At 32.7% G+C, this 15,000-nt stretch overlaps 1 protein-coding gene across 1 annotated transcript in view; it reads right to left on the bottom strand.

Annotated features, from left to right (window-relative positions):
- LOC115216692 (bromodomain-containing protein 1) overlaps positions 1 to 15,000 on the bottom strand; it is a 106,706-nt gene that overhangs the window by 23,412 nt on the left and 68,294 nt on the right. The window contains exon 8 of the mRNA XM_029786221.2: positions 3,497 to 3,623. Within this exon, the coding sequence (XP_029642081.1) occupies positions 3,497 to 3,623 (127 nt within the window). The remainder of the gene's footprint in view (positions 1 to 3,496; positions 3,624 to 15,000) is intronic.

The raw sequence follows: 15,000 nt of genomic DNA on the forward strand, positions 1-15,000 counted from the left end.
TGTTCCTTGATCAAATTTCAGCCCATTCAGCAAAGTTTAATTTTCTTTAGAAAATCCGTTCATTATTCAGTTTGTTTGTGTAGAGAACCTTGTTTATATGGGTATCTCACTGTAAACATATCTACATGCATTCTCACTGCTTGTCTAAGTATACAGACATACTTTCATATAGTTATATATAATGATATATCTGCATACAGAAGTACTTTCATACTTAAATAAACACACCTATCTATATTATAATGACATAATCTAAATGAAGATCAATGTGTTCTCAGATTTAGTATTTTAATCATTAGTATTTACACAATTCTAGATATAAAAATTAGTCACCAGACTAGTTCATTAAAGTCACCAATTCAAAAACAGTGAGTTTAGTTTTCATACATCTGGGTATGGAGTTGGACTGAATGTAGGTATATCTTGTAAATTTTAGACTAACATACTGAAGTGATTTCAGAATTCCTATTGAAAAGTGTATCTTCAGCAAAAGGATCCCCACTATGTATGCCACACATAAATCACAAGGCTTTTTTAATATCACTGTAAAATTTGTCCCCAGCCAAATTCTCAGAGTGCTGTACTGGATGCTTTTTATCTGTCAAGCCCCAAATAGAATATGGAAGAGTGATATATTCCTACTAGCCTGGTTTTGAGATATATGACTGTGTGTCATATCTAGCTTTAAATTTACTGGCTGTTAAACCTATATACAACTTACTCATAGTGATGGGGAGAAGAGTTAATCACACACGTATACTACCTTGTTGAAATGGCAGTTCTCATCCAAAGAACAATTATTTCTATTACAGCAATTAAATTTGCATCGTATCTACCATCAACATTAACAATATTATTATTACTATTTGTTAATTTAATTACATCTAAAAATGTAATGTTTCGTGCAAACTTAGCTGTAGAATAAGACAATTTTACAGTATTCCTATTAAAGATCTTACAATACCTATACACTGAAGCATTTTCTCGTAGAACATGTTCTACTAGAAAATACTTATTGAAAAAGAAAAGATTTTAACTATAAATGTGGCCAAATAATATAGCTGGATATGTTCTTCCTAATTCTATGATTCTTAATAAAATACAGTTTCTCTTTAAAATACTAGATGCTGATGCTTTGTTACAGTTAAGCTTCCTTTAAAAAATTTCCTCATTAGCTGACAAATGAGCTAATCACAATGAGATACATTTAACCAAATATTCTTTGCTGTTTGGATGATGTGAAAATTTTTGACGTAATTAAGGGTTTCATTAGATTTCCTATATAGGTAATCCAACAGAGAGATTCTGGGTCAGAATCTAAGAAATTCACAAAAGATAGAGTTTTCACTAATATCACTGACAAACTTAAACCTTTGAGGTAATAAAATCAAGTTCTTCCTAAATCTATCTATAGCACAGGACCTGCAATTAGTCAGGGTCAAAAGACTGTCATCTCTCAATAAACTGCCTCCTAAATTGGAGAACTTCATCAATAAGGTGAAACAGAATAAATAAGTTGTTGACCTCAATCAAATCACTTGCCCCCTAATCACATCAAATGGTGTATTTGCGGATTTATTATCCAGACATCATAGTGCTTGTGTAAGCAGACTGTGTATATATGTGTCTGCATGTGCACTGGTGCATATGGTACCATGCCTTCCTTTTTTTTTTTTCTGAAGGATATTTTTTATTTTAGGACTGCCTCTCTACCTTTCATCCACACACAAGTTCATGCAGGAATCAATTACTTTAATGAAAGTCAATCAGTGTTTAAATCCTTCTCGATTGACTTTTGCCTTATCATCTTTCCAGATTTCATATAGGGATTTATGCCGATGATGATGATGATGGTAAGAAGGGAACATAGTTAAAGACAAGTTTATATGGTCATAAAGACTGTTTAAGATATTAAAAAAATATATTCATCACTCAGTGAAAATAGTAATATTTTTCTACTTCCAATGATGATGATGATGATATATTTCAAGAATCTTCCAGAGAAATGATTCTATAAGATTTTGGACATGGTGTGTGTATGAGAGAGACAGAGGGAGGTATCTGCATGTATGCATGTATGCACACACAGTAATCATCATAAATGACATTTTCCTCATAAATAAGTGACACTGAAGTTTAGTATTTTATGCTAGTGTAATGTTTCACTATTACACTTGGTCATTTACAAAATCAGCAGTGCTCTCAAAGTCTATATTCAATTTAAGGAAGAAATTTGCCAACGATAGAAATACCAATAACAAAGAAGAATTAAAGTGACATAGCTTTTCCCAACACCCTCTTAGGCTAAAAGTTATTTCCAGCCAAACGCAAAATAGAAAGATGACATAAATAACTTTGATTCTTTACTAAATATAAAATACAGGTCTGCCAAAGAAAACAAATGAGACAGTGTGTTGTCTAGTGCAGTAGAACTTAATACCAGAAGAAAGCTGATTAAAGTAAGAAAGTAAACATAAAGACGACAGCTTAACGATTATCAATAATAACGTCTATAGACTGAGAATGTTACCTTCCATGAGTACTAAAGTAACTCAGTTAGGCTAATGTTAGACCTAAGATAGAACGTTTCACTGTTGGCTGAGGTTGGAGGGAATCCAACACATGCCAAACTAGAAAAGCGATATCAACACCTGGCTCATGATAAATTATAGAAAAATGAAGGCATGTAATTCTAAGTCTAGTCTGAAATAGTGCCTCTTGATTGCCATTCACAATATTAAATAGCAGCAGCTAAAGAACTAGTTTCTAAGGGTACAGAAATATACCAGAGAAAATAACCTAAGAAATGACAGTGAACGGTGCTTCTGAATCTAAAAACAATTATAAATCAGCAGGTCTCCTATGAATTCCAAGTACTGAATATCTAAATGTCTACATTCCCAGACACAAATATTACAATTGTGTACTCAGCAATGTCACAATTTACAAAAATGTTTTCAAAGACTTAAGATTGAAATGAGTCAACTTTTTAGTGATCAAATATTACTTATAGTGTTAAAAACAGTAATAATAAATTCACATAAGATGAGAAAAATAAAAATAAATTTTAAAAGTGGGTGAGTAAAATTTTGTCAGCAGAGGTAGATGTTAAGAGTGATTCCAGCAGAAGAATTTGGCAGTTAAGTTAATAAACAGCAGATAAAGTATACAGGTCAAGGTTAAATTCATTGGCAGATCTTAGCAATCAATCTACTTGAAAGTTGTTCTACATTTACAGTTATATACTTTTCCATATTTTTGCATCTTAACTTTTATTTTTTATATACTTTGAATATTGATTAATCTTTCACAAAAGAAAACATCAACAATCAATTTTCCCTATATTTACTGACCATAATTCTTAATGTTTTGAATATTTGTAGTTATGTTTTTATATTTTTCTTTTATATTCAGGTCAGAATGTAAGGTAATTGGTTGGAATCTGGTAATAAAATCATAAACAATGTTTAGAAAAATGAAAATAAACATTACTTACAGTCTTTCTCTAAAACAACAGGTTGTTTATCTTGAGACTTTGGAGCTTCAGTTAAGTGTAATCCTGTTTCAGGATCATAACCGACTTTCTCAATTGTTCGTTTGCAAGCTCTCACTATGGATCCCCCCTACAAACAGAAGTTAAGAAAAAAGATGGTTAAAAAAGATAATTGAATGCAAAAACCTTTGCATAAATACTGAAAAAGAATGCTGTCAGAAAATATTTTTACTGCAGTTTGGTTTGTTCAAACAAAAATAAACACCAAAAATAAAAATAACAAATGTTTCTAACAACAGAAAGAAGGTCAGAATTTGGTAGGAGGGATAGTTAAATAAATCAACATCAATACTTGAGTGGTACTTCATTTTATCAATCTTAGAGGGATGAAAGGCAAAGAGAACACCAGTGGGATTTGAACTCAGAACAAATACAAGGTATTTATTGTATTCCTGTAATGACTCTACCAATCCATCATGCTAAAATAATAATCTTAGCAAAAATAAAAAAGTATCTGCAGGTGAAAGGTAATCAGTTTTGTCATAGATGTAGTGATTTGGTAAAAGAATGTAGACATCTATAATTAATGTTATCAAATATTTTCTTTTCTTCATACTTATACATGTCAGATAAAGAGAATGTCTTCACCAACATCAACTTTCTTACAGTGTCAAAAAAATAAAATACCAATAAAGTATTGGCACTGATTTCACCAACCTCTCATCACCAATTTTCTAACCTGGTGCCTAATTGCTTCTATCATTAATAGAAACCATATTAATGATAGTAGTATGCAGAAAAAAAAGTGAAGTTAAGGGTAAAAGATTTCAAACAAAAATGTTTAATAACATTACTTCAAGGGCACTGTAGTTGCATAAATGATAATGTACAAGGCTGAATACTTGACACAGTTTTGTCATCTATGCTACGAATATATATCATAATTGATTTTCTTTTGCATCCTTCAAGGGTTAACGAAAAAGCTACCAGATATACACTAAAGTATAGATGGTCAATCAACTAGCTATATCTCTTCCATATAAATGTGTAGTCTTGTGCCAATGTAAGAAACTACAATAACATTGCTGTTAGTTCAAGTTTTAATTATCTTGATTAAAACAATTTTGCTTACACTATCATCACTAATCCCATACAAATTGCCTGTATATAAAATATGCCAGCACAAATAAAGAAGCAGTGTTATACAAAATTCAGAAGTTCCACCCCTAATAAACCATACAATTATATTATACCATAAAGCAGTAGCTCCATATAATTCATAAACCAGAAACAAATGCTGGATTTTTTTTTCTTGCAAACATTCATTTCATTTAATATTACATCTTATTTTTAAATGATGGAAAGGGTAGGTGTATAATTAATTGAATAAACTTTTAAAAAATAATAAAATGCGCCCTTTTTAAAGCCTAGCCAGGCTCATGGACCCAGTTTCAGTGACGTATGTGTTCCCCAGCTGGACGGGACGCCAGTCCATTGCAGCATTAATTCATTTTTGCCAGTTGAGTGGACTGGAGCAACGCAAAACGAAGTGTTTTCTTCAAGAATACAATGCGTCGTCTGGTTCAGGAATCAAGACCACAATCTTACGATCATGATGCTGATACCCTAACCACTAAGCCACGTGCTTCCATGAATCAACTTTAATTATACTTTAATTACTAAAATTGATTTGAATGCTTATAAGATTCTATAAATTCAACAGCATGAATATTGAACAACACTCTATTTGATGACATCTAGAAAAGATACCATTATTGAAAACTTATTACCAATGTTCATTTTATCAACTCCAATTAGATTAGAAAGTTAACTTTTGTTTTGTGGATAGAGTACAAGATACTTCCAATATCAAAAATACAAAAATTACTACAAATGTTAACTTTATTTTTACACAACAATAGTAGTTGAAAGCTAATTATTACAATTTCAGATATTATAAGTAATTTTAAAATGAATTTAAAAACAAAACATATTCAATATTTCACCAAACTTTAAATTGGTCACTTTACTAAAGAAACAAGCAATAGAAGTGATTTTAAACTTTCATTTTTGACACGAACACAATACAGATAAGTAAAAGCTGACTTTTACTGGCACATTTAAACCCATTTTATTTTTGTCTGAGAATGCAGAGCTTACAGCTTCTAGGCCAAACACAATACTGCAGAAACTGACACCCTTTCCTATAGTATTTCTAAGGCAGCAATTTTAAGCATCAATAATATCACCAGCTTAGCATCAAAAGCAGCTACACTTGAAATATTTTTAGATCTGAAGATTTCCATCTTTGAGAAAGAGGGACTATTACAAGCCTTTTTATCAGAGAGAAAGAAAGAGGGGGTGATTGCTCCACTCCAAAAGAAAGAGATAGTACAAACTAGATATTAAAAAAAAAATAAACCAAAAGCCACTCACACAACAGTTACCAAAAAAGTTTAGTTTGCACATGTGAAAAAAAAATCTTTGATAACTTTAAAATCAAGAAGAAATTTTATCTCCCAAATGATCTTGTAACACTCATGCTCTTATGCTGTTTCCTTGCTGCTTATGAAATATGTTTACACCTATCCAGAGAAAGCATTTTAAACATAAATATATATATATATTATATAAAAGGGCTTAGTAAAATAAATTACTTTGCCGCATACTGAACTCATTAGAAATAGCAGCTAAAAAACTTTTTAAGGCTATTCTAATACTTAAGAAAATCTCTCTCATATATAGTGTTTGCTTAATTCAACTCACAAATTTTGTGAGTTGAATTAAGCAAACACTATATATGAGAGAGATTTTCTTTAAGTATTAGAAATAGCCTTAAAAAAGTTTTTAGCTGCTATTTCTAATGAGTTCAGTATGCGGCAAAGTAATTTATTTTACTAAGCCCTTTTATATAATGTAATAATTTGAATTCGCCTTGAATGGTCCCTTTGCATACTGAACACTTGGTGAAATTGATTAATAATTAATTAATTTTGCCCTCAATTGTTGAAATTATATATATATATATATATATATACTCTTTTTTTTACTCTTACTTGTTTCAGTCATTTGACTGCGGCCATGCTGGAGCACCGCCTTTAATCGAGCAACTCGGCCCCGGGACTTATTCTTTTGTAAGCCCAGTACTTATTCTATCGGTCTCTTTTGCCGAACCGCTAAGTGACGGGGACATAGACACACCAACATCGGCTGTCAAGCAATGCTAGGGGGACAAACACAGACACACAAACATAGACACGCATACATATATATACATATATACGACTGGCTTCTTTCAGTTTCCGTCTACCAAATCCACTCACAAGGCTTTGGTCGGCCCAAGGCTATAGTAGAAGACACTAGCCCAAGGTGCCATGCAGTGGGACTGAACCCAGAACCATGTGGTTGGCAAACAAGCTACTTACCACACAGCCACACTATATATATATATTCACAATAATTTTGTCTTTTAGCCCAATAACCATGAACTGATAATATTGATAAAAATGCCACGAATTGAAGTATTAAATATAGTGTTTATCCTCAGGTCAGCCCTGATTAGGCGAAGCTACAATATACCATGGTCCATCTTTAATCATCATATTTTTATAGACAGTTTATAAAAACTGCATTATGCAATATAATCTGACATCATCTTTTTTGACATACTAGGGTGTAACTGCAGGGTATTTGGCTATTATTTTTATCAAGAGGTCCCTCGGTTTTCAGTCTGCTCTTGTTTTTTTATTTTCTCCAGGCCATTTCAGAGGAGTTTAAGATTAGCTGTTTGGGGAAACTCTAGTATGCTGACTTATGGAATCTCTCAGTGAATTAAAGAAAATATTGCAAACAGGAAAGCAAAACTTAGAACCAAGAGATCTCAAAGCAAGCTTAGAAATGACAAAAATTCTAGAGAATAGGAAAGAAGTCAGGATTCTGCTTCCATCAAGAAGGTGACTTTGCTCAAACTGTGAAAAGGGATCAGAGAAATTGACAGACTGAAAGACTTTGTATGCAACATACTCAAAAGCAGTGAGAAATAGGAGTATCCATGCAAATGAATTCTTTTAAATACTCAGAAGATTCTCCAGAAAAAGTTAATGGCTTCCATTACCTAGGTAGCCTAATTAGTCATACAGACAAGTGTTATAAAGGCACAGTAACCAGAAAACAGAATAAGATGAATCGTTTTTCATCCTTGATCTCATTGTTTGTTTACATTTGGTATCTCGGATACGAAACTTCATAACAAAATCAGTGCTGGCTATAATTTCTATGGAAAATCTGTAGAGATGAACTTAACATGTAATTTAAAAGGACTTCTAACACAATAGTAAATGGTACTGACATTTAATATGCTTTGCAGTATATTATGGTTGCATATTCTGAACGCCTTACTTCCCTGGGCATGGACACATTGAAACTCCGACGTCTGACAGCTAACTTGGCAGACACCCATAAAATTATCAACCATCTTACAAACAATAACTCTGAGCACCTTTTCAAACTCCACCCGTCTAACACCCGTGGACATATTTACAAAGTCAGAAAACAGCACAGCTCCCATGACTTTAGGAAACATTTTTTCACACTGAGAGTTGCTGAAGCATGGAACAAACTGCCAGCATCAGTTGTTAGTTGTCGGAGCACTGCATCCTTCAAAACTTCCATGCTTTCCAAGATTCGCCAACACTACACCTGATTTTCTCCCCTCCATACACACACAAGCATGTATCTGACTCATACATTGTTCCCTTTCCAGACATTTGCACATTACTGCATGTACTCTATACGCACTTTCTGACAAGTTGTGGTGCACCTGAGCACTGTATACAATAATTTCATTATTATAATGAAATACCGTGTCCCTACAAGTCATTACAAAGTAATGAGATACTGTGCTAGAAGACCCATCCAAAGCAATCATAAAATGATTATGATAATTAAATATAAAACAAAGTTCTATAAAAAATTTATTTTTATAGAATAATGAGTGATTAATAAGCTGATAGAAAAGAAAACAATCCTAGAATTCATGCACACTAAAGGATCAATGCATCATAAATTTTATTTTCTATGTCAGAATTAGGTCAAGCAGCATTAGGGCCAAGTTCAACAATATTAGCAAGGCTCCATAAATTTTATTATCAAATAAAACAAATCACAAAGAAAAACAAGACAGTCAAAACATATCGACCACTATTGGAATTAATTTATTTAAACATAATTACCCTTATCCAAATAACTTGTTCAGTCTTTAGCAAGAAATTGTCAAAGTTTTATATAAATTTCACTTAGTACTTTTTTTTCTTGAGATGTCAACAGATATGCAAAACAATATTTAACCCCCCACCTACCCAAAAATAAATTTTGCATCCCTAAAAAAAAAATCACAAAATGACCCCAAGGAAATCTTTAAAATGTTGCTTACTATCTAAAATATTTCAACATTCATCAAAGAATGGGTTTTATTTTTACCCCTTTTTTTTTACCATACTTCTGGTGAAACACATTGCCTTTAATTTCAATTAATTTTGAAAATAATGAAAAATTTAGTCAAATAAGTTTGTTATAAATTCTGATTGAAGGTTTTAATTTAAATAACTTTAAAACAGGAAGTTTGTATCAGAAAACTAGATGCAGTCTCAGGCAATTTCAGGAGGGTTGGTATCAAAAGAGTTAAATATGAATTTAAAAACTGAAAAATTATATATTTTTTTTTAAGAAAATTTTTAAAAATTAACTTACAGAAAAATAATTACTTTCAAATTCTTAAATTAGTTTTTTTATTTTAGTGCTTATAACGAAATTTAAATAGGCAGCAGAAAATATGCATAATCTGACTAGAAAACCACAAACTTAAGTGACATACATTCTATACAACACTAAGTAGGTGTTTATTAAGTCCAGAGCATCTGGTCTCTCAAAAAAATTTGATGAGATGTACAGTTTTATCAGCAGCCACAGATGTGCTATTTGGGAGAGCAAATGTACGCAAGGTACTATTCCAAAATATAGAGTTAAAGAAAGTACTATTAGTGAACTTAAAAGGTTGTATAACAGAAGTTTAAAACCTAGATACACAATTACTTAACCAGATTCAATATTAAAGAAATTTCACCTCACCTGATTATATTAGAAAATAATATCAAAACTGAAATGCTTCAGTTTTAAACAAGTGAAGGTTGAACAAACTCATGGCAATTAAAATCATTTTAAAATAGAAACATGGTTATCAATGGTTTACTACAGATATCAAAAGCATTAAATATCCATATCTAAACACCTCCAATTACTAACAAACCATAAACTTGACAATATAATTTCTTACATAGGCTCAAGAACTTTGATAAACAGGATAATGGTAACAGGAAATTTAATTTTTATACTTTTCTGAAGAGCATTACTAGCTTAATTCTGGAAATTGGGCTCAGTCCATTGAAAACCTTTGTAACATATTTGTATGATTTTGGACAAGCAATCTATTTATTAAAAACTCTTTCGTCTCTCTCTCTCTCTCTTTCTTCCTGCATATTAAACACATGTAGACACCAATGTATATTACTAAGGTTGTTTATATGAGAGAGAGGAAAAAGAAACTTAAATAGCTCAACACTAAGGTATTAAACTAAGATTAAATAACCATGTAGGGGCCTACTTGAAAAATGATTTACTTTAAAATATTATAAGCAATTAAATAAACTTTAATACCAATGTTAAGTGCAATAATGTTGGGCAATTGCCTTTTTATAAATAGAAATATTTAAAAAACCAACAAAAACTATTTGAAAAAAGAGAAAGGAACTTATTGTGTAATGTGAATACATCTTGAATAAGCAGGAAGCCAAGAGGTTGTAGAGGAAGAAACTGCTAAATGGTGATGTCTATGTCCTCCCCAGAGTTTAGAGAAATATCTAATTCCAACTGGGAACCAAAACTAGGTCATAAGACTCCTTTCAGAGAGAATTTGCTATAGGTCATCAACCACAACTACATAAATACTAATTATCAAAATTAAAAGTTAAAAAATGATTATGTGTGCATATACACACAGTGTGTGTATTGATATTATTTTTATGCTTTTAATTTTGAAAATATTCAGTTGTGCTAATAAAGAGACATCACTATGTAAAACTATATAAACATAATAAAGAGTGTAATAATATAATGGTATTCACACACAGCACTGGGGTAAAATAGCCTTGCGCATAAGATATTGGAAAAGTTTCTCATGGTTTATGATTTCAAATATGTTTCTAGCATTTCATTGTCTTTCTGAGTAGAAAACTTTATTCTACATTACCCCAGTTCACCTAGTTACCAGAAAGAGATGCAAGATCAATAATCTGAGAATGTACAGCCTCAGACTAAATTCAATGAGTATCTCAATCCACTTATCTATTGAATACAGGGTTTGTTTTGCATTATTGGATCTGTATACATCATTTAGTATGCTACACACATTTCAAGCTATTGGATTGTCTGGAAAGTTTGTGCCAATTTATAGTAGCTTACCTTTTGACTTATTTTAGAACATGGTTGAGTCCATAAAATAGGATTTGACTACACCTCCATTTAGAGCACAATTTAAGCTATCTTTTCGTGGAAGAAGGTTTATGTTCCTATAACCTGTGTTAATTCTGTAACCCTTTAAAATGGAAGATAAGAAAGTCCATTTTTGGCACTTGATGCTTTGGGAACCAGACAAAAATTGCTGCAGCTCGGCTGGGATGTGTTACCCCACCCTCCATATTCACCAGATATTGCTCCTTCGGATTTCCACCTATTCAGGTCTCTGCAGAATAGTCTTAATGGTAAAAATTTCAATTCCTTGGATGACGTAAAAAGATACCTTGATGAAATCTTTGCCATGAAACCACCTCAATTCTGGGAAGAGGGTATTTTCAAGTTAAAGGAAAGATGGAGATGCATTGTGCAACAAAATGGTTCATTGATTGATTAAAAATGTAATGGCAAGTATTTATTGACCTTTTCCTTTCCTTTAAAAACCAGCAAACTTTCTGGACAATAAATTCAACACACAAACCTATGACTAGACAGATATCTTCCATAAATGTCAAAATGTGTGCACACACATGCACACATTGCAGTTGTTTTAGTGCAGTTTAAAGACTAAAATGACACACTGGACATATTTCATTATATTATAGTTGAAACATCTACAATAAACAATTTGTTACAATCTCATATTTAGATGAAATTATATTAAAAATTTTGTTGTGTCTAAGGAGAGTAATTATGCCACACAAATTCACAAAGAACCTTGCAAACCAAATACAAAAATGAAGTATATTAATGTTAAATCACAAAGTTTAAGCTTTGCTTTGATGTATACAAGACATTAGCAGGATTACCAGAAAGTTGCTGTATTTGACATTGAAATTTGTGCACATATACTTTGTTTAGTGGGCTACCAGTGATCCCTATTTTCAGTTTATTAACTTTCAGTTTCACTGCTGTTCAGAGAAATGTGAAACTACTAATTTCCTGTTGCTTTCATGTTTAGAAGTGGTAGCAGCTAAATATTCCAAATTTTCTAGAGATTATGTCAGTTTTTAATTAAAGTAAACATGGCAACTGTAGCACAAAGCACAAATGCTAATTTTGGTGAGGGCTTTTCAAAGTAAATAAAGATGGAAAAGAGTGCCTTTGTGTTTTGAACAGCATGTAGAGAGATAAGCATAGACATAGTATGTTTGTTTCACTGCAATGAGAACAGAGACTAAGGCTTTTGAACAATAACCACTCAACCTTTTATAGCAGATCAAAAGAAGCAAGTAGAAATATTCTAAAACTTTTAATTATCTTTTATCATAAAAGGTTTAAGGAATAAACATAGCCGAATATAAAACAAATTGTGTGAGTGTGTATGTATTGATTCTTATAAAAATTAAACTTGTGAAAATTTAATAAAGCATATTGGCTTTCAGTTTCAAAACTTATGTACTATTTTTTTATTTTCTATGTGAAAATTAGATTTCTTATTTTTACTATAGTAGGTCAATCATCATCAGTTGACTAATGTAAAAAGAAACACAGATCTTTTATAGAAAAGAAGATAACTTTAAAGCATTGCTTTTAACCCAAAAATAGTAATTTACTTGATCATGAAACCTCAGCTAACCTGTCAAATAATATTCTAGAAACTACAACCAATCCTAACAGTATAATAATCTTTTATGTGGAATAATATCAAATCATTTTCCAACAAAGTTTTACTTAAAAATGAATTGATTAAATACTTCAAGCTTATATTCAATAACCCCCCCCCCCCAGAAGACACATTTAACCCTCAAACATTGGGCCTCACAGAGGCAATGATGAAAGACTGAGACCTCTGGAGATATGCTGTGACTGCGAAGACCCAACAAATAAAGTGAGATCACGGCTGTATCCTACACCAGTTTCGCATAACCAGCCCCAGCCCATTCAAAAGTACCTTGGATTGACCTGCTATGCTTACCTTTGACCTGCTGTGCTTGAGGAGACCTATTGAGTCAAGTACATCAGCATCAAAATAAAAATCAAATGGAAATTATAATTGTGATACTCGAACCGGCGGCACGTAAAAAACACCATCCAAACATGGCCGATGCCAGCTTCCTCTGGCCCCTGTGCCGGTGGCACACAAAAAGCACCCACTACACTCAGAGCTGTTGGCATTAGGAAGGGCATCCAGCTGAAGAAACACTGCTAGATCAGACTGGGGCCTGGTGCAGCCTCCTCGGTCGAACAGTCCAACCCATGCTAGCATGGAAAATGGACATTAAATGATGATGATGATGATGATGATGAAATTAAAAATAACAAAGTTTAAATAAAATAAAATAAAAATTTGTAAGATTACAAAAGTTACTTCCCTTTAGAATATTTATATTAATATGATAGTTCTCAACTAACAAAGCAATAAGTACCCTTGGTAAAATTTAGGAGAGTATCAAACAATTCTGGCGTCATTAACAGCTCACCTGCCCCCATTTCCCTATGCATCTCATTCTCCTCCCAGCCATGCTTAACACAATTCCAGTATGAAGCAGTCAAAATAAAACAGCTGTATACGAACTGGATTCTCAGTGAGGAGCTTTATGGTTTTTATTTACATAACAAAATCTTAATATAATGCAGCTGTGTGAAGAATCGATTTGATAATGAAACAGCTATTCATAACAAAGTACAAATATGTGGGATATTGCATGATAGAAAGTGTGTGCAAACACACACCAAACAACATTCACTAACACAAAACATTTATTAAAAATAATGTACGAGTAAATTCAAAGATGCCAAGACGCAAGATTATTTCCTTACAAATTTTAGAAACCATCATCACTATATGTTTTGATTATACAAACCTAAATCCTACTTTTTTTTTTTTTTTTTTTTGCTGGTTTCAGTGTTTCAGTCATTGAAGTTCAACAACGATGGAATACTCCTTTGAAGAGTTTAGAGCTTTACTTGATAATACTGAATTCCAAAGCGTGCATGCATGCACACACGCATGCTACTTATTTTATCTATACTATATTGCCGGTGGCATGTGTAAAAAGATTCGAGCGAGGTCGTTGCCAGTACCGCCTGACTGGCCCCCATGCCAGTGGTACGTAAAAAGTACCCACTACACTCTCAGAGTGGTTGGCGTTAGAAAGGGCATCCAGCTGTAGAAACGCTGCCAGATCAAGATTGCAGCCATCTGGTTCGCCAGCCCTCGGTCAAAATCGTCCAACCCATGCTAGCATGGAAAGCGGACGTTAAACGATGGTGATGATGATATTTATCAAATGACTTAAGTTTTTAACTATTGGTGTGTATGTGTGTGCGCGTGTGAGAGAGAGAAAGAGAGAGAGAGAAAAACCCAACTAGTCTTCCTCTCACCCACTCTCATGGCATACACACACACACACACACACGAAGTCTGATAAAAAAGTATTAGGGTTGGTGTTGGTACTATAAAAGGAAAACTACAATCTATGTCAATTTGGCATTCAATCTCTTTCGAAGTAGTACCCTTCTGAACTCACACACTTTATCCAGTGCCTTTTCAATTGATGGAAGCATTCCTGGAACACCATTTTTGGGGTAGCAAGCAACTGTCTCACCACATTCTTCTGGATTGCCTTGACTTCTTGAAATCTTGTTGAGGTCTCCCACAACGAAGATTAGGCCACCTGTTATGACTGTTTTCAAAATGTTTCCATCTTCCTCAACACTATCAAGGAGATCCCATGCAGCCAAAACCCAATCTTCTTTTTTGAGATGACCACATTGTACTACCAAGAACTAATATAAATTAATGGAAGTGAGCAAGAATGTCATAATTTTGTTTGCATGCTCAACAGAGTTCAAGGTCAATCAAAGTCAAGCAGCTGTATCCTACATATTTTAGCTTTGTTACCATGGCCACAGACACTTTTTGATCAGACATTATAATACATACATACATATATACATATATATATGTATATATGTATGTATGTATTATAATGTCT

This window comes from Octopus sinensis, linkage group LG1 (assembly GCF_006345805.1).
Source record: "Octopus sinensis linkage group LG1, ASM634580v1, whole genome shotgun sequence".
NCBI lineage: Eukaryota > Metazoa > Mollusca > Cephalopoda > Octopoda > Octopodidae > Octopus > Octopus sinensis.